This window comes from Phyllostomus discolor, chromosome 10 (assembly GCF_004126475.2).
Source record: "Phyllostomus discolor isolate MPI-MPIP mPhyDis1 chromosome 10, mPhyDis1.pri.v3, whole genome shotgun sequence".
In the NCBI taxonomy this organism is placed as follows: domain Eukaryota; kingdom Metazoa; phylum Chordata; class Mammalia; order Chiroptera; family Phyllostomidae; genus Phyllostomus; species Phyllostomus discolor.
Window position 1 is genome coordinate 95,352,709 of NC_040912.2, and position 18,604 is coordinate 95,371,312.

The 18,604-nt window shown below is 46.7% G+C and overlaps 1 protein-coding gene across 5 annotated transcripts in view; it reads right to left on the reverse strand.

Annotated features, from left to right (window-relative positions):
• Positions 1-18,604, reverse strand: part of NCAPG2 (non-SMC condensin II complex subunit G2) — a 51,020-nt gene that overhangs the window by 18,066 nt on the left and 14,350 nt on the right. For 3 of the 5 annotated variants that reach the window (XM_028525911.2, XM_036011089.1, XM_036011087.1), the window contains exons 8-16: positions 16,621-16,690; positions 14,535-14,621; positions 12,069-12,164; positions 11,374-11,499; positions 10,366-10,545; positions 8,970-9,122; positions 6,108-6,330; positions 5,784-5,887; positions 416-589 (exon numbers count right to left, since the gene is read on the reverse strand). In XM_028525911.2, the coding sequence (XP_028381712.2) occupies positions 416-589; positions 5,784-5,887; positions 6,108-6,330; positions 8,970-9,122; positions 10,366-10,545; positions 11,374-11,499; positions 12,069-12,164; positions 14,535-14,621; positions 16,621-16,690 (1,213 nt within the window). The remainder of the gene's footprint in view (positions 1-415; positions 590-5,783; positions 5,888-6,107; positions 6,331-8,969; positions 9,123-10,365; positions 10,546-11,373; positions 11,500-12,068; positions 12,165-14,534; positions 14,622-16,620; positions 16,691-18,604) is intronic. The other 2 variants (XM_036011085.1, XM_036011086.1) reach the window with 2 other exon arrangements.

The window sequence follows — 18,604 nt, forward strand, 5'->3', positions numbered from 1 at the left end:
CCATGGTTCTCTCTGCCCCGAGGGCGGACACAGCCCAAATACTCCAGAGACACTCGCTCACAGTGTGGAGTCAAATGCCGAACACTGCCCACACAGCTTAGGCGCTACTGCATCTTCATGCTCACACACTCCTCTTTCTCAATTCCCAGCAGAGCAAACTGGACTCCAAAACAGTGTCACAGACCTTCAGAGAGACAGAAAAACCGGGAGCTTACCCTCAACATTCCCGGGGTGCTGGGGACATGACACTGAAAGGCACGAGCCTCTGCCCTCAGGAAGGCCAGAGGCCAACCTCCCCCCAGGGAAGAGCCGGCTCGGCCCCTCCTTTCCCAGACGAGACTGGCATGTCGGGCGCTTCTGCTAACTCTGCTCCAGAGTCAGATCAGCCCGCCTGCTTCCAGATGTGCAGTCTCACCTGGAACACTTTCAGGTACTCGGGCAGCACACAGGCAAACTTGTCGACGGTGTAGAGCCTGGCCTCCTTGTTCTTCTCCAGGCTCCGGTGGATGCTCTTCCAGAGAATCACGACGATCTCCAACAAACCCGACATGGACGCAGCGTCGCTGACTGACAGGGTTTTGTCCAGAACCTAGGGTACAAATGACGTTACTGTGAAAGAATCAGATCGTAACAACTATCATGACAACAGCACTATGTTTAAAAGCACTTCTCAGAACTCTAGACCTAAAACAGAAATGTAAAGAATATCAAGTCTATTTTCATGTTGGGAGTTTATTCTTTATTTGACAACCTCTAAATGGTAAATCCATTTTTTGTCCCATATCCCCCCTTTAATTCCCCTCCGCCCTGCACTGCCCCCCTTTAGTTCATATCCATGGGTCATATATGTAAGTTCTTTAGCTTCTACATTTCCTATACTATTCCTAACCTCCACCTATCTTCTACCTAACACTTACGCTACTTATTCTCTGTACCTTTTCCCCCTCTCTCCCCACGCACTCCCCCACTGATAACTCTCCATGTGACCTCCATTTCTGTGATTCTGTTCTGTTCTAGTTGTTTGCTTAGTTTGTTTTTTAGAGTCGGTTGTTAATAACTGTGAGTTAGTTGTCATTTTACTGTTCATATTTTTAATCTTTTTCTTAGATAAGTCCCTTTAACATTGCATATAATAAGGGCTTGGTGATGATGAATTCCTTTAATTTGACCTTATCTCAGAAGCACTTTATCTGCCCTTCCATTCTAAAAAATAGCTTTGCTGGATAGAGCAACCTTGGATGTAGGTCCTTGCCTTTCACGACTTGGAATACTGCTTTCCAGCCTCTCCTTGCCTACAAGGTTTCTTGTGAGAAATCAGCTGATAACCTCATGGGAACTCCTTTGTAGGTAACTGCCTCCTTTTCTCTTGCTGCTTCTAGGATTCTCTCCTTAATTTTAATCTTGGCAAATATAATTATGATGTGCCTTCCTATGTTCCTCCTTGAGTCCAACTTCTTTGGGACTCTCTGGGCTTCCTGTAAGTCTATTTCCTTTGCCAGACTGGGGAAGTTCTCCTTCATGATTTATTCAAGTAAGTTTTCAGTTTCTTGCTCTTCTTCTTCTCCTTCTGGTACCCTTATGATTCAGATGTTGAAATGTTTAAAGCTGTCCTGGAGGTTCCTAAGCCTCTGCTCATTTTTTTGAATTCTTATTTCTTCATTCTGTTCTGGTTGAATGTTTCTTTCTTCCTTCTGGTCCACACTGTTGATTTGAGTCCTGGTTTCCTTCCAGTCACTGTTGGTTCCCTGTACATTTTCCTTTATTTGACTTAGCGTAGCCTTCATTTTTTCATCTAATTTGTGACCATATTCAATCAATTCTGTGAGCATCCTGATTATCAGTGTTTTGAATTGTACATCTAATAGGTTAGCTGTCTCTTCATCGCTTAGTTGTATTTTTGGAGCTTTGATCTGTTCTTTCATTTGGGCCATTTTTTTTTCTTTCAGCGCGCCTATTACATAGTAAGGGGCGGAGCCTTAGGTGTTCACCAGCAACCCAACCCACATCTGTGTTGTGATGCTGTATGTGGGGGAGGGGTCCAAGAGGGAACAATGTCACTCGCTGCCAGTTTTCAGTCACTTCCCAATACCCACAAGTAAATTGGGCCCCTTCTGGTGCTGATTCCTGGGTAGGTGGGTTTGTGTACATTCTAGGACCCTGTGGGTCTCTCCAATCAACTCTCCTGTGAGGCTGGTAGTTTCTCCTGCTGCTGCCTCAACCCCCACAGGTGTTTTCAATCAGAGGCTTGGAGGTTTTATTTCCCTGAGCTGGAACCCCAGGTTGTGTGGTCTGTCTTGCCCCCCAGTTGTTCCTCCCGGTTTATCTGCACGTGAGTGTGGGACTGCCCAGTCCACAATCTGTCACCTTACTGGGCCCATCAGCCACAGTCTTGCCCTGAATCCTCTCCACTTGGCTGCCCGTCTCCGCCCCTCCTATTGGTCTAGATGAATGTTTCTTCTTTAACTCCTTGCTTGTCAGACTTCCATACAGTTCAATTTTCTCAGTTCTGGTTGTTTTTTGTTTTTAAATTTGTTGTTGTCCTTCTTTTGGTTGTGGGAGGAGGCACAGTGTGTCTACCTACACCTCCATCTTGGCCAGAAGTCAGTAAATACATTTTTGAAAGCTCACCCAAGAAATAATACATTCTAAATCAACCCTACATCTTTTGTTTTTTTTTAAATATTAATTTATTTATTTCTAGACAGAGGGAAGGGGAGGGAGAGAAACATTGATGTGAGAAACACTGACCAGTTGCCTCTTGTTCCTGACCCAACTGAGGACCAAACCCACAACCCAAGCATGTGCCCTGACCAGGGAATTGAACCAGTGACCTTTCAATTTGCCAGATAATACCCAATCAGGTATTGGGTATTATCCCCCATCCTGATTGAATACCCATATCAATCAGGATGACCCTATATCCTTTCAATAAACAATTTATATAAATTTAAAACTCTAAAAATCAAAACGCTTAAATTTGTCACCATCTAGGGACATAGCACACTAGTTAGTAAGAAGTGTGCTTTTTCTTTCTCTTATCTTCTGACTGTTCAAGGAAGGTGCTTCCCACCACAGGGCTCACTGTGAACAGAATGGACGCAGGGGGTGGTGACAAACCTTGATTTACTCAGTGTCATCACTACTGACTCGGTGACTAGACGCCTGTGCCCCAGGCCGGCAGGGCAGTGCCAGACTCTGGTGTGATGGCTGGTAACAACCGACCCCACTCATCATGGGCGTCCTTGGATCGCTTTAAAAATAATATGCCCACTCGTGCTGTCCCAGTGTGTGCTGGCAGCGAGCAATGATTGCTGCTCTTTGTCACCTCAATGTGTGCGGCCTGACCCACACAGTCTCTCTGATAAATCCCCTTCTGCCATTGCTGCCAGCTGCACAGGCAAGGGCCCCCACCCAGACGGGCCAACAGAGCCTTGTGGTGACTGCAGCAGGCAGTCTGCGAACCTGCAGGAAGCTGACACCATGTCCTGAAAGGGGATCGGCTTATGTGCTACCTACTCCAATGTAATGAGAAATAAACTTGATTAATGTGCGCACACAGAAAACACAAAAGTAGTTTCTATGTAGTTACACTTTTCAGTGAGCACTTAATACTATGAATGAGGTATGGCCAGTCAAATTCAAAAAGCAATGAAACTGCCAAAGTCTGACTGTAAGAATACAAATGCCAGATGAACAAAATTTTATCCTGTATTTAATTTTTCTTTTTACTGCTCTGATATTCAGCACAACAGCCTTATCACAAGAGTCTCATAGAAAGCCATCACTTCTTACAAAAATGTGCCAAGTGCCTGAATGAGTCCTCATTCAAGAGGAAGCCAACCTTTTATTTTAGCAGAAACATCTTTGATTTTTGTAGATAGCAATGAAAAAAAAAACACTTCAAAAACTTTTGCTTTTAGTCTTATATTCCTAGAATGACAGTGTCTATATGACGAACTATGTCATATAGTTTCTAGCATAGCTTATAATGAAAATACATTATTTCAAAACCCTGTGTTTTCTAATGGTACCGAAAATGACTTAAAACGTTATAAAATGCAAGCTTTCTCATCAACATCTCGGTTTTTAATAATGAGGCTGAAGGATTCCTCCCATATTTAAAAATGGAACGGTCTCAACTGCTACCTCCTAAGTCACGCCCCTGCTCTTTCGCACAACCATCGGCACCATCTGCACCATCAGCACGAGGCTGGCCCAGGCTGGCCCAGATGCTCGCTCTGCCCGCAGCGATGTCTGCTCACCACCCCCTGCTGCGCCCACCGCACGTGCTGGGGCCCCCTCGCCCTGCTGGCATCTTCAGCTAAGGTTTCTAAAGCTGCATCTGCTGCGACGGGATTGGTTCCCTGAAGAGCCCTGCCCACCCAGCCCACACATGGAGAGAAGAGCCCTGAAGAGGAATCCGAACCTACCAGCACTGAATACAGGGCCAGTCCCGAATGCTCTCAGCTGAGGGTCCCCCAAATCCAGGCTCAAGAGGCCCATGAACTGATGAATCTGTGCTCAGGGTCCACTGTTCGAATGAAATGCAGACCCACTCTACGCTCTCCTCTTTCTTTGCCCCACATCTGTGATCCTGACTGGGACAGAGCACAGGCAGGTGGGGAGGAGGCTGCACAGGGCGTGAGTCCAAGGGCACGTGTGTGAGCAGCACTCTCCTCCTGACACGCAGCTGGAGAGCCTGAGACCAGTGAACATGCAAAGCCACACATGAGCCCTAAGCAACCAGCCAGCCTGGGTTGGAGGTGGTGGACACAGGGCAGGAGCAAGGCCGGACGGACTGGTGCCGGGGCTTGCCCAGGGCCAGCACACAGGGCTGCAGTTCAGCCAGAGTAGGAGTGGTCTTTGGCGCCTTTCTTCTCAAGACCCGTTTCCTAACCTCGTTCAGCACCCCAGAACTACCCCTAGGTTCTACTTTCCATGTACGTATGCACACAAGTGTGATTACAAGCTTAAGACAGTGACTGCAATAATTCTGGCAGTAATTTTGTCTAAGCCTTAAACGTCCTCTTCATGTGCTCTGACTGGTCACTTTGGATTCGGAAGAAAAAGCAGCCCAGCAGTGCCTTTGATAAATTACTTTTAAAAGAGAATTCTAAACGCAACTCAGTCCCACAAATTTAACTCAAAGATGTTTTTACGGCAGTGGTTAAGAGAGCCGGCACATAACTAAAATATAGTAATGCCTAGAATCCAATCCAGGTATGCTGCCCCCAGGTAGAATCATAATAAACAAAGAAATTTAAAGCAAAGAAAATTTGGGACATGGTGTTACAAATAATAAATTGCTCTGTATCAAATACTACCCAAACTACACAAGGAACCACAAAGGATATATAACAATTCTTTATGATCCTCTAAAATAATCGGTTAAAATGTCACACTAAAAGAGTAAGTAGAGAAAAAGCATTCCTAATGTTGGGATTGGGGAGAATTCCCCCACTTCCCTTGCGTTCTTAAGGCTGGACTAATAGTAAGTTGGTCTAAAACCAGATGAACAGGAGAAAGACAAACTTAATGTGTGTGCATAAACAAGTCCCTCTGAGTTTGGGTGCCAATTAGTGAGAAACACGAAGTTTGGGCTTGGGTGGTAAATTGGTAAAGGGGTGACCTAGTTTATTCGTGGCTTTGGCCCTGGATTCCTTAACTCCAGCCACAGTGGGGTCCTTGGGGCAGCCTGCCCTGGGCCCCCACCCTCACATATGTCTAGGGTGGTGGACAGGAGGGGAGAGCGGCCCGGGGCGCCTCACGGGTGCCCTACTTACACTCACGTTCTCCTTCTCCCGCTCCTCGTCCTCCTCCCGGCACTCTCGGATGGCCTTCTGGATGCAGGCGTTTAAGCAATGGCGAATCACATGTATCAGCTTTGCTAAATGATTAAGACAATAATTAATTTAAGTATTCTTCAACAAAATTACCTTTTAATAGTAAAGTTATAATCCCAAATAATTACAAGTGCTGTTTAAGGGAAATCACCAGCCGTGCATTACAGCAGGGAGCCCTGAAGTGACCCACAGCGAGCACGTGCACCGTGAGCCAAGCCCCGTGGGGAGTGCAGCCAGAGAGAGAGGAGCGCGCGCAGGAAGTACCGATGTTGGTGCAGGCGGTGTGCTCATGGGCGTGCTGGTAGAACCTCCTGGCGGCGGCGTGGTTCATCTGCAGCAGTGTGACGCAGCGCTCACACCACACCTCCTCCGGCTGGTTCACGGGCAGGAAAGAGTTAAAGATGAGGCTCACCAGGCGCCGACACACAGGCCGGGAATCCGATTCCAGTCGAACCAAAATATGCTCCATGGGGCATATTTTCCAAAACTGTGGAAAGCATGTGTACAAGAGAACCCATCACTTGTTTTTATAATCTTGAAAATATTTTGAGCAAAATTTCCAGAGCACAGTAAAAAAGGAACTAACTTTTATGTTCCAGAAAATCCATTTGGCAGTTACAAAAGAGCATCAGGGTATGAAGTCCAGCACAGGGACAGAGTCAGCAATATTGCAGCAGCTACAGATGGTACAAGACTTACTGGGCTGATTGCTTCGTAAGCTACATGTCTAACCACTGTGCTGTACACCTGAACCAATATAATACTGTATTCAACTGTAATTAAAGAATTTTAAAAAAACTTAATGCAGCTATATAGTCTTGAAAACAATTTCAAATGACTATAGGATCTGTGACACTTCTTTGGAGAAATTCAATGAATAAATCCGTGTTTTAAAAAGCAGTGACAAATAAGGTGCCTGAGTATAAGGCTGTGGGGAGGATTAATTATAATTAACACCACGGCTGACGCATAGTTAATTCAAATGACGGCTGTGATTATCAGTCTAACCATTTAAAATTTCCTAAACCACCCTGGCTGGTGTGTCTCAGTGGACTGAGTGCCAGCCTGCTAACCAAAAGGTCACTGGTTCGATTCCCAGTCAGGGCACATGCCTGGGTTGCGGGCGGGTCCCCAGTTGGAGGAGTGCGAGAGGCAACCAATCAAGGTAATTCTCACACACAGATGTTTCTCTCCCTCTCTTTCACCCTCCCTTCCCCACTCTCTAAAAAATGAATAAATAACATCTTTAAAAAAGCTTAAGTGGATACCCCATCTCCTACCCTGGGAGATACACCCAGGGCTGCCAGACCACTGGCCATGGGTCTATGAAGGCCCCTCTCACAAGGCACTGCACCCCCAGCACCAGCCTACCCCAGGACCCCCAGCCCCCTCCGGCCCGGCCCGGCCCCGCTCTCAGCTGCTGCCAGATAACTGGCAATCAGAGGGAACCACTGCCCTTGGCTCGCAAGCACCAGAGTGCTCTGCTCCCACAGAGAATGGCCAAACTTCTAAGCAGGAAATTCAAGACAAGAGGACATATCACAGAACAATAGAAAGGAAGTTGATCCTCATGGTGAAATATTCAAATCCAAACTCCAGCACTTATCATCTGGTAATCCTGTGCAAATACTCACACTTGGAACAGTTTCTCACCTGTGTGTGGAGGTGCCATCACCAGTACATCCACTCTCAAGGACCTGACCCTAACGATCACCCCCGAGTCCCAGAATTCTCAGTAACATTCTGGGTCCCTGCCACACCCCCACCCCTGGGCCTTTGACTATCAGCCTGGGTCAGTCCTCCCGCCCAGGGCCTTGCAGAGTGAGACAAGCTCTGGCCCCTCTGAGCTCAGCCCTGTGTGTCTCACCATGGAGGTGAAGAGAAAGGGTAACTCTCCTTCCCCCAATGCTGGACGCAGGAGATCCCGACTCTGTGAACATACCCCCAGTACCGCAAGCAGGACTGGAAACTGGCTGTCATTCCGACCTGGTGGACCATCAGCCAGACACTCATTCCTGTTAGATGCCCCTCCACAGGCCCACCAGCCTCTGACCTTGATTTTCAAGAGCAAGTGTGTGTGCCCAACACAACCTTTGCAGAGACCTCACCAACGAACCACTCTCTACCCTGCCGGCCACTGCAGAGCTAAGGTCAAGCTGAGAGAAGCACCTCGTTAAGACAAAAACCCAAACTTGGGGTCACAGGCCTGCTGTCTGTCTTACTGTCTCTTCTGTTCTTTTGAGGAGACCCATTAATAAAGTGAAAACTACTGCCCTCTCCATACCCTCACCAGCCGTCACCTCCATAATCCTGTGCAAACAGATTTCCAGTTCAAACAACACTAAGCCAGAAGCTTCCCTTTCAGATTCAGAACTGTAGTTTTAATAGGCTGTTAGAACAAACTCAATCAAAACTGCAGCCAGCTTTCTTGTTGAAACGGACATCGTGACTCTAAAACGCATATGGAAATGCAAAGGACCCAGGCAGCCAAAGGGCTCTGAAAGAAGGGCTGGGGACTCATTCACACGCCAGGCCCGGGGAGCTGCAGCATGCAGGCTTGCGGCCTGGCCCAGGACGGATGGCAGGTGAGCCAGACAGAACCAGTCCAGAAACAGACCACACCGTCACATGATCAGCAACAAAAGTACCAAGGCAGCAGGATCGGGGATGATAAGGGTATTCTTACTACGCAGGCCACACAAAATATACTTTTTTTAAACATAAAAATATTCACAGTTCCAAATTCGAAGAACACGAAACAATACACACCCAATGCAGCAATATGGCCTCCCCAGAACCCGTCCCCAGACACCCAGCCCCGCACCCAGACGACTGTCACCGACTCCCTGACGTCTTCTGGGCATGTGTGAGGTGCACCCGAGCACATACACATTGTGTGTGCCCCGCCTTACACACCTGACGTCTACACCTGCCTCCACTCTTCTACCTTAGAGGCACTTCCTCAGCCACACAGCATCAGTTCACCGCACACACGTACCCCAGGCCCTGCAGCCGACCTCACACTGATGGACACGCAAGCTTGTGCCCACACCCTAGGCTGTGACAAAACCACCTTTCTGAAGGTGAATTTCAGAGAGTCATTGTAAGAAGAACCATTTACCCCACCTTCGCGGCCCTCACGGCTTTGACCTTCAGCAGCATCTCCACGAAGGCCACGCGCACCTTCTCCGAGTTGTCGTGGAGGCTGTACTTCAGCGCTGGCAGCAGCTGCTCCAACAGTGGGTGGCTGAGTTTGTTGTCCAGGATTATCGGCAGACACTGCAGGAAAAGAAAAAGGTGACGTTTCAAACGAGAACATAAACTTAAAAAGCTCAGGTAAGAAACCATGTAGTTCCATCTTTACTAGCACTGCTGGTGAAGCAGGTAAACACACCTGCAGAACACAGCGCATTTCTAAAATATTTTCTATAAAAACATACTTCTAATGCATTCGTACAGTTTCAATGATTGACAAGCGTCACCCACTATTTCACTCAGATGAGATGAGAGCAGCTACAAAACAGTATTTAGAGTGGGAAGAAACACAGACCCACTGCTGGTGGAGTGGCTCCGAAGCCAGCAGTGCCCAGAGCGAAGGCCCAAGGACCCTTTATCCACAGCCACAGCCCCCATGTGTGCTCCTGCATCTCCGGACTCCACCCTCCACGAAAACCCGTCTACCAGACACGTACCTGAGGCCACTGCCGCATTCGCCAGACGGACGGCCGAGTGACCCGTCCAAGCTCAGGCCAGGCGCCAACTCGTCGGAAGGCTGATACACCCTCCTACCTTCTCTTTCCAGTAATTAGGAAAGAGGATTTTTTATTTTTAAAAGATACCTGTATTTTAAAGCTCAAATGTATATTTACAGGTGAGATGATACAATGTCTGGGATTTGCGTCAAAGTAACTGCTGGAGACGAAGGATGGGGCCACAGATGAAGTGAGAATGGACATGTCCTGCTAACCACAGACCATGGACGAGGGGAGGAGTTTTGCAGGTTCTTATGAAAAGTATATACAGTATATCAAAAAAGTCAATTTTAATGTTTAATGACCTAGGAAAATTTTAGTGCCTACAGCTCCTATTCTAAAATGATGTGCCCATTCCACACACACCCACTAAAGACTATTTCAAGTAGTAATTTTTGTAGAAAACACCTTTAAAAGAAGATTTTATTTTTAGAGAGAAGGGAAGGGAGAAAGAGAGGGAGAGAAATATCAACGTGCAACAGAAACAGGGACCAGTTGCCCCCTGGTCTGCAACCCAGGCTCGTGCCCTGACCAGGAACTGAACCGGCGACCCTTCACTTTGCAGCACGATGCCCAGCCCGCTGAGCCACACTGGCCAGGGCCGCAGAAAGTACTTTTAATTCGGTTTGTAAAGCCTTACTTTGTTCACACAACAAAAATGTCAATAGTGCTGTATCTATGTATGATTATGAATGGTTTTTAAGTTTTTCTTCCCGTATATTTCCTAACTGTTCTACAATAAGCACTGCTCATATAACTTAAAATCTTACCTTAAAGACAGAACAGCGTACATCGGCTGAGCTTGTATCAAACGCCAGTTCCCCGGTTACTTTCTTGAGGAGATCGATAAGAATGGTCGGAGGCATCATTTCCCAGTATTTGGAAGTTATTTTACAAACACCAAGTATCCCTGCAGAACGGACCATCGGATAAGGATCTTCTAAAAGGCTCTATAAGTAGGAAGGGGAAAAAGGCTTAAATGAAAAAATCTTAAATTAGGTTGCTTTGCATCAGTATTTGCTTTACACATGGGCACTCTGGACGTCCACCACCTGTCAGACACTCCACATCGCAGAAACACGGGGCACGCAGACTCACGCCATCTGAGCAGGCACCATGTCCGCAGCTGAGTGCTGGAAGGGGGCATCCAGACCACTCGGAGGCTGACTCACCCACCCCGCCCACGGCAGGGCCTCTGAGGCTAGCTCTGCTACTGTCTGAGGGACTGTGTAGAGAGGCTCTGTTGTGAAAGAACCTCGACACCCCATGAAATCAATGTCCCACCCTAATGTCCAGACGTCTCATTTGAAAACTCAGTCATCTGCGGCACACTCGCATCAGGTAAGGTCTCAGGCTTGCCTTAGCCCAGGCGTTGTTCGTGCATGGGACCCACTCCGCGGTGGGCAGCACCACTCTCTTCAAATTCACAGGTGAGGAGTCAGAGAAGAGACTTGCCCTAAGTTACACGGCTGTGAAGTGAGAGGTGGGGTCAAACCTGGGGGTGTCTGAACCTGTGTTACACTACCTCTGCTGGGGAGCTGAGAACACACATAAAACGTGTATGAAGTAATAAATAATATGTTCCAAAGGAGATGAAGGGAAGAGAAAAGGACACTATGGGTCCACAATGTCACATAAGGCACCGGGGAGAGAACAAATTTCCCTGAAAAATGTCAACATCTAAAAACCTGTGGCAAGTTTTGGGTGGCAGGGCAGATAAAGGGGACCAGGCCAGGCAGAGCTGAAGGTATAAGGAGCTCAACTAGGTGAATACGTACATAGAGCTCTTCAAATTGCTTCTGGATTTCACTATCCATTTCGATAGCATTGAAGTTTGGATCCCTAACAGGAAATGCTTCAACGAACAACAGTGCTGCATTCGAGCGGACCTCGGAGTTTCTGGCCTGGAATAATGAAAGAAGGTGGTTTCAGGACCCAAAGAGATGACATTTGAGGACATCAGTGTTGAGCTCCTAGAGCAAAGCCCCTGGCATCTCAGCACAGACTTACCAATGAATTAAAGACAATGGCAACATTTAAACAAACCACACAGTAAAACCTTGCTTAGCTCTAGCCAAGCTCAGTTCAGTGTTGATAGACAGAAAAAGACTGTTTGCTTGTTCAACTCCCACCTTGCACTGTTAAGGCACCGTGACCCCTCCCCAGTCACAGCAGGGGGTGTTCAGGGACCAAGACACCCAGCCCAGCTCTGCAGACCCCCCCCCCCCTGCTGGTTACTGAGCATGACCACTCCCCGTCCTTCTGGGCAGTCAGCACTATACCAACTCAGACTCCCAGTTAAATGGGCCTGAGAAACGCTTTTACTAAAAGAATAAAACATTCACCCCAAATTTCACAAAGCCCCTAGCGCCCAGCCCTCTCCCTACTGCCGCACAGCAGCTCTGAAGCAGGGATCGAGCCCCCCAAGTGAGACCAGCACATCTGCACGCGAGAGGCCACTGAGCCTGTGCACCTTCAGCCCCCTCCACAGGAGGGGCTTGTACAGCCGGTAGAGCATCTCTTCCACTCCCTGCCGGACTCTCTTTTGTTGGTGAAAGTAACTCAGCACCTGGAGCCAAGAAAAGAAGAAGACAAAGGTCATGCTGCTTTGTAAGCAAGCATCTAAGACCCCGTTTGGAAAAACCCACCCAGTGTGGGCTCCCTCCACCACGACAGGCACCCCAGTGGGACAGCTCTTCCCCGAGGGCGGCGAGGCAGGGACGCAGACAGCGCCCGCGCGGCGGGGGGTGGAGGGAGCTGACGGCACACATGGAGGTCAGCGCCCTCATAGTCTTCAGGGTGGAACGGAAAAGGAGTCAGGCCAAGTGGCTTCCACAGCCCGTCCGGGTTCTGGGATGAGCGGGGCACGCCTCTGCTTGGGTCAAAGTGCAGCAGCGGCAGACACCCGATGAACGAGGCCATGCCGGGCCTCCCAGGCGGTGCCGCTGCTGCGCGGCCCTCCCCAGCAGGGGCTGAACGTCCAGCCCAAGTGCCCCCCAAGCCTGGCCGTTCAGGAACGGAGGGCTCTCCCACTCATGTTCTGTTCTCCCTTCTCTTCCAGCCAGAATCTTCCCGCCACTCGGCACAGACTCTTGTCCCCAACACCAGTCAAGTCTGCCTCACTCCCTGAATTCACAGCTCTAGGGACTAAGATTACACCAGTGAAAAGAGGAAAGAAAGAAAGTAAAACAGGCTATAAAACATCAACCTGTACTTTAAGTGAACTCAAATCAGCTTTACCCTAAAAGAACTACAGCCTGAGGATTATTTTTTCTGGTTGTTCATCTTCATTTAGCAGTTTTTACCGATTGTGGTAATATGAGTCTATAGTTTGTTTTTGTGTATAGTATTATCAAGTTTAGGCATCAGGATAGACTTGCTTCACAGAAACTTTTTTTTCCCCACAAGGACATTTTTTTTCATTGCTTTTCAGAGAGAGAGGAAGGGAGAAAGGAAGAGGGAGAGAGGAACAGTGAGTGGTTGCCTCCTATTTGCTCCCAGACTGGGGCTCAAGCCCGCAAGTGCCCTGACTGGGAACTGAAACCTCAACCTTTCAGTTACAGGACAATGCTCCCCAAACTGGGCCACAATGGCCAGGGCCATAGAAATATCTTTGAGTAGCTTTATTGATATAATTCACGCACCATAAAAGTCACTCTTTTAAAGTGTACAACTAAGGAGGTTCTAGTGTACTCACGGAATTGTGTGACCATTACTATTATCTAGGTTTAGAAGTTTTCATCAACAATATGGGGATTTTTACTTTCAAATGACTCTGAAGCATTTCCTGAAGCTTCTTTCAATATATCAATAAAATAATTTATCATATAAATATTTATCCAAAAAAGGATGTGAGGAAAAAACTATGTATTATAAGCAGCAAGAACAGTTACTTAAGAGTCCAGGAATACATTTCATTTGAAAGTACAATCTAATATTCTCCCTTTTCATTCTGTGCAGTTTTCCATAAATTTACCAAATAGTGATGTCCACACTTACACTATCTTAGTGACTGAGACACCACAGCAGAAAAACCGGGTATGAAAAAAAAGTGTCTAGTCATTTGGTAGCAAAGTGCCACGCCCATGTCACCGACCGTGGTTAAACTCCATGCTGCTCCTTAGGACTAAACTGAACCTGCCACACCAAACCACACGGTGACCTGCAGCTTACGGAAGCCAACCTGGGGTCGGGGGGGGGGGGGGGGGGGTTCTCATCTCTGGGCTCTGATCCTTGGATAATCCAAACTAAACCATCAATCACGTAAAGAAATGTTTTCTCATCCATTCAAACTTTATATAATTAGTATATTTACATTATACAATTTCACTATTCAAAAAAGTAAAGAGGTAGCTTTTGTCAGTCAGCTGCCCAAAGTAACAACCCCCCTGCCAGGGTCCCAGGGTCCCCAGGCACCTACAGCAGACACGGGCACTGACCCCAAGGCCTTCTTTAGTCAGACTGCTGACGATGTACGGATGGGATTCAGATTTGAGGTCTGAAATGACCTTTCAAACACGAAATTTTACCAAGAGGAACTAATAAAACATCATTCTATTTGATTTGCGGAATACCAAAATGGAAATTTAATGTATGAAAGTAAATAATAAAAATAATCTCAACTATCATCTTCCCCCCCCCAACAAAAAAGTGGCAGTGGCAGTTAGAAAGCGATGATTCTGGACATTTCTACATCACAGACTTGAATGAGGGTGGTTTGACTTCAGCTCGGATGTTGAAACAGCATTCCTCTGCCTCCCTAACTAGAGCTTTGGGTACAACTGCCGGGCACCAATTTCAAGATTCTGAGAATCTCTACAACTGATGCCCACGAAGGCTTAACCTCACCTGTACACGGAACAGAAAACAACGGCCTAAAAACGAGAAAGACAAGACACAAGGTGAAGAAGGCGCAGCGAGTGCTGAGGGCTCGGCTCACCTCGCGCACTTTGCTGTGCACCGGCGACCTCCGCGGCAGGTGGATCCCGTGGTACATGAGGTCCTGGATGCAGTCGCTTTCGATCACCTGCGAGAACAAGCACGCTGCAGTGACCCTGGGATGTGTGCGCCCCACAGGCAGACAGCAGGGCAGGCAGAGCAGCAGCATGAGCACCGGAGTTTGACCTGTTCACCGTCCATCTCCTGCCATCAGAGCCTCTGTGTCTCAAGTGTACACCTCTCTAATTCTCACCAGAGAGAACACTTGGCCTCCTCGACCTTATTTGTGAGACACTCATTTGTGAGAAATGGCAGTTTAAGCAGCAGGGCTCAGAGATGGAATGATGCTGGGCTCCCTCGTCTGACAACCTCAGAGCCTCCTGGAACTACACTGACCTACCTCTAAGCGGGTCCAGGATTCCAAACTGACTGCAACAAGGTCTTTTGGGGCTGCCACAGACGGGCAGAGCTGTGCAGGGCGCAGTGTGGGGAGCCAGGGCCCTGAGGTCCTCCAGTGGAGCGACTGAATCAGGGCCAGTGCCAGGAGCAGCCCAAAGCCCCGGGAACTATCTGGTCTGTTCATCGGGATGCCATGGCTTTAGGGAAGACACAGGGAGAGCTTCCCACTGATATTAAGCTCTTCACCATTATCTTTGAAAATATTTCCTCACCTGAAGCCACTAACAAATCCCAGCAACACCACACGTGGGAACCACACACGGCCAGACGTGTGATGAACTGAGATTCGAGGCACCACCCAGCAGGTGTCTGTGCCACAAGCTGAGCCTTCAGAGCCAACGACCAGAATGCGGCCACTACAGAACACCGGCGACAAAGAGACTATGAGCCGGTTTCTGCAGCACACAGTGGCGTAGGGTCACAAATGATAAGGAGGGCAGGACAGATGCTCTCAGAGGCGTGCTGGGCCCCAATTCCAAAAAAAAAACAATAAGAAGACATTTTGGAAACAAAGCTGAGAAATGTAAACGTGGCTTAATTATTTTTTAAAATTCCCTGCAATCGGTAATGTTGCTACGGACGATGCCAGTGCAGTGTGCCTGTTTGGACAGCACACTGGGGTCCAGGCCCTGGTGCGGCCTGCCTGCAGCCTGCTCAGCGAACCTGCAGACAGGGGGCCGGGAGGCAACGAGAACTACAGGTGCTGGTGCTAATCAGGCACAGCTCTAGTCAAACAATTAAGTTCTTAATTATGAATTTCTATTTTTTAAACCACTATTAGAAAAAAGGACAAATATTCCTTCCTGTGAACAAGTTTCATTCAGTAATGAAACAATGTGAAAAATGCATAACAATGCCCTGGTTTTGCCCTTTCCTCCCAAATTATCACTATAAATCTATTCTAGAAGTTGATAGAAGTAAGTACTCCTCCTAGAGGAAGCCAGCGGTAAACCCTGGTAACATAAGCCAAGTTTAAGTGGGGGAGGACAGCAGGACAGAAACCAGCTCCAAATCCCAGGCCCCCTCCCCCTCAGCCTGCCACCGTGCCCCCTCCCACCAACTCAGGGCCCACTCCCCAAAAGAAAAGGCCCCTTTCTGACTTAAAGTAAAAATTTTACTGTCAGTGGAGAAGAAAACACATTTGAGAACCTAGCATAAGAAAAATGTAAGGGATAGCAAAAAACTTTTTTTTTAATTTTTTCCAGAAGGACCTTTGAATATATGATTGGAATTGTGAAGTATATATATATATACATATATATATAGCCATATCTCCATAATATAGATATTGTACTGTCAGTAAAGGCCAGCCATATTTAAATTGAGTATCTTTAAATCCTTGAAAACAATGTCACCCAAAGAAGTGACCCAAGTTCCTCAGGCAGCACTGTCCAACAGAGACAGGTGAGCCACAAATGTCAGTCTAAGTTTTCAAGTGGCCACACAAAAAACAGAAAAGAGAAGCAGGTGTAATTATTTTAATAGTATGTTTTGTTTAACCCAATATATCCAAAACACTGTCAATATGGACAGAGAGCCCCTATACAGGTTTTGAATACCTCTTCCATGACTACTTAGAAGGAGAATATAATAAAAGTAAGTGTTAACATTTAATAAAATGAAAATACCTCTAGTATTTTCCCGGAAGCCTTTCTCCAAGCTCTGAAATAAACTTCTGCAATGTGCACCATCAAAGATCTATTTAAAAAAAATTTTTAAATTTAATGCAAAGAATTATACTTTTTACATGTATCATTTCAGGTACTCTCCTACCCCAGGGAAGAAGAACCTCAGCTGAGAGGAGTGCTTTGCAAAATAACTGTGGAAATTTGTTAGCTACCTACAGCAGCAGGTAGTAGAAGGAGAAAGTTTTGAGAAGGGGAATTCAATTATCAAACTATTTTCTTCCTTCTCAGTCAAGGCTTCCCCAGAACTTTATTGTTTTCTGTGAAACTATGAGAACATAAGCCTAGAACCAAATTCTTAAACTAAAAAACATTTTAAAACTTTGCAGGCTACTAATTCCCTAAACTAGCAGAGCTGACTTTAGAATCATAGTTCGGACTTGACTGGTTCAGCCCAAATATCCTGCAAACGATGACGCAGGATGCATTCTAGGGAACAGCAGGAGCTCTGCGGCCAGAGTTTCAGGACAACCCCCCACCCGGCTCCGACACAGCTGCTGTGGAGGGAAATTCAGCAACAAGCCCAGCTCCAGAGTCTGAGGGTTCCACTTTAAAAGGCAGCCTAAGAGCCCGGTCCCAGGGCAGATTCAGCACTGGCCCTGGAGCCGGCAGACGGCAACCCTGTGCCTCGAGCGCTCGGCTCTGAGTGGGCCACGAGGCTGGTGTGCATCTCTGCACGTTCCCCTGCAGGGCTCTCGCCACCAAGTGACGCGGCTCAGTGCACAGTGAATGGGGAGCAAACTCAAGGTTCAAACGGTAGCAGTCGTGCCAGTGAGACAGGCTTCACTACGACTGAGGCTCACATTTAACTGGTGAATAATTCACCTCTTTAAAGAACTACCACAAATCAACATCTCAGTCTTAATGTCATTACTGAAAAAGAATGATTTCCTACACAGGGAAAAAAATATCCAGTTACAAAGCAGACCATAATAACATAAGAGATAATTTCTAAAGCTTCTGAAAGATCAATATAACTTTTAAAAGTCAGGTCAAATAGAGTCTTTCCAAGCCAGGTTAAGAGAGTACAAAATATTAGATGTAATACTTACTCCTATTACTTGCAGATGACAAGACACTGTACATACAAAACCCAATAAGCTCCACTAAAAAACTACTTGACTCAATAAATGAATTTGGCAAAGTAGCAAGACACAAAGTCAATATTCAGAAATCGATGGAATTTTTATACACCAATAATGAGCTATCAGAAAGAGAAACTCAGAAAAAATCCCATTTACTCTTGCAACAACAACAACAACAAATAATAAAGTACCCAGGAATACATTTAAACAGGGAGGTAAAAGGCTTGTATTCAGAAAACCAAAGGACACTGAAGAAAGAAACTGAGGAAGATACAAATAGAAGCATATACCATGTTCACAGATTGGAAGGATTAAGATCAATAAAATGTCCATACCACCCAAAGCTTCTCTAGATTCAACACAATCCCTATTAAAGCACCAATGGCATAGTTCACAGATCTAGAACAAATATTTCAAAAATGTATATGGAACAAAAACAAGACCCCCAATAGCCTTAGTAATCCTGAGAAAGCTGAACCAAGTAGAAGGGATCACAATACCTGATATCAATCTGAATTACAAGGCCACTGCAATCGAAAAAGCCTGGTACTGGCATAAGAACAGACACACAGACCAATGGAACAGAACAGAGAGCCCAGAAATAAACCCACGCCTTCATGATCAATTAATACTTGACAAAGGGGGCATAAGCATACAGTGGAGTAAAGATAGTCTCTTCAATAGTTGGTGTTGGCAGAACTGGACTGGTACATGCAAAAAAAATGAAACTAGATCACCAACGTACACCACACACAGAAATAAACTAAAGATGGATAAAACACTGAAATATATGTCATGACACCACAAAAAATCCTGGAGGAAAACATAGGCAGTAAAATTTC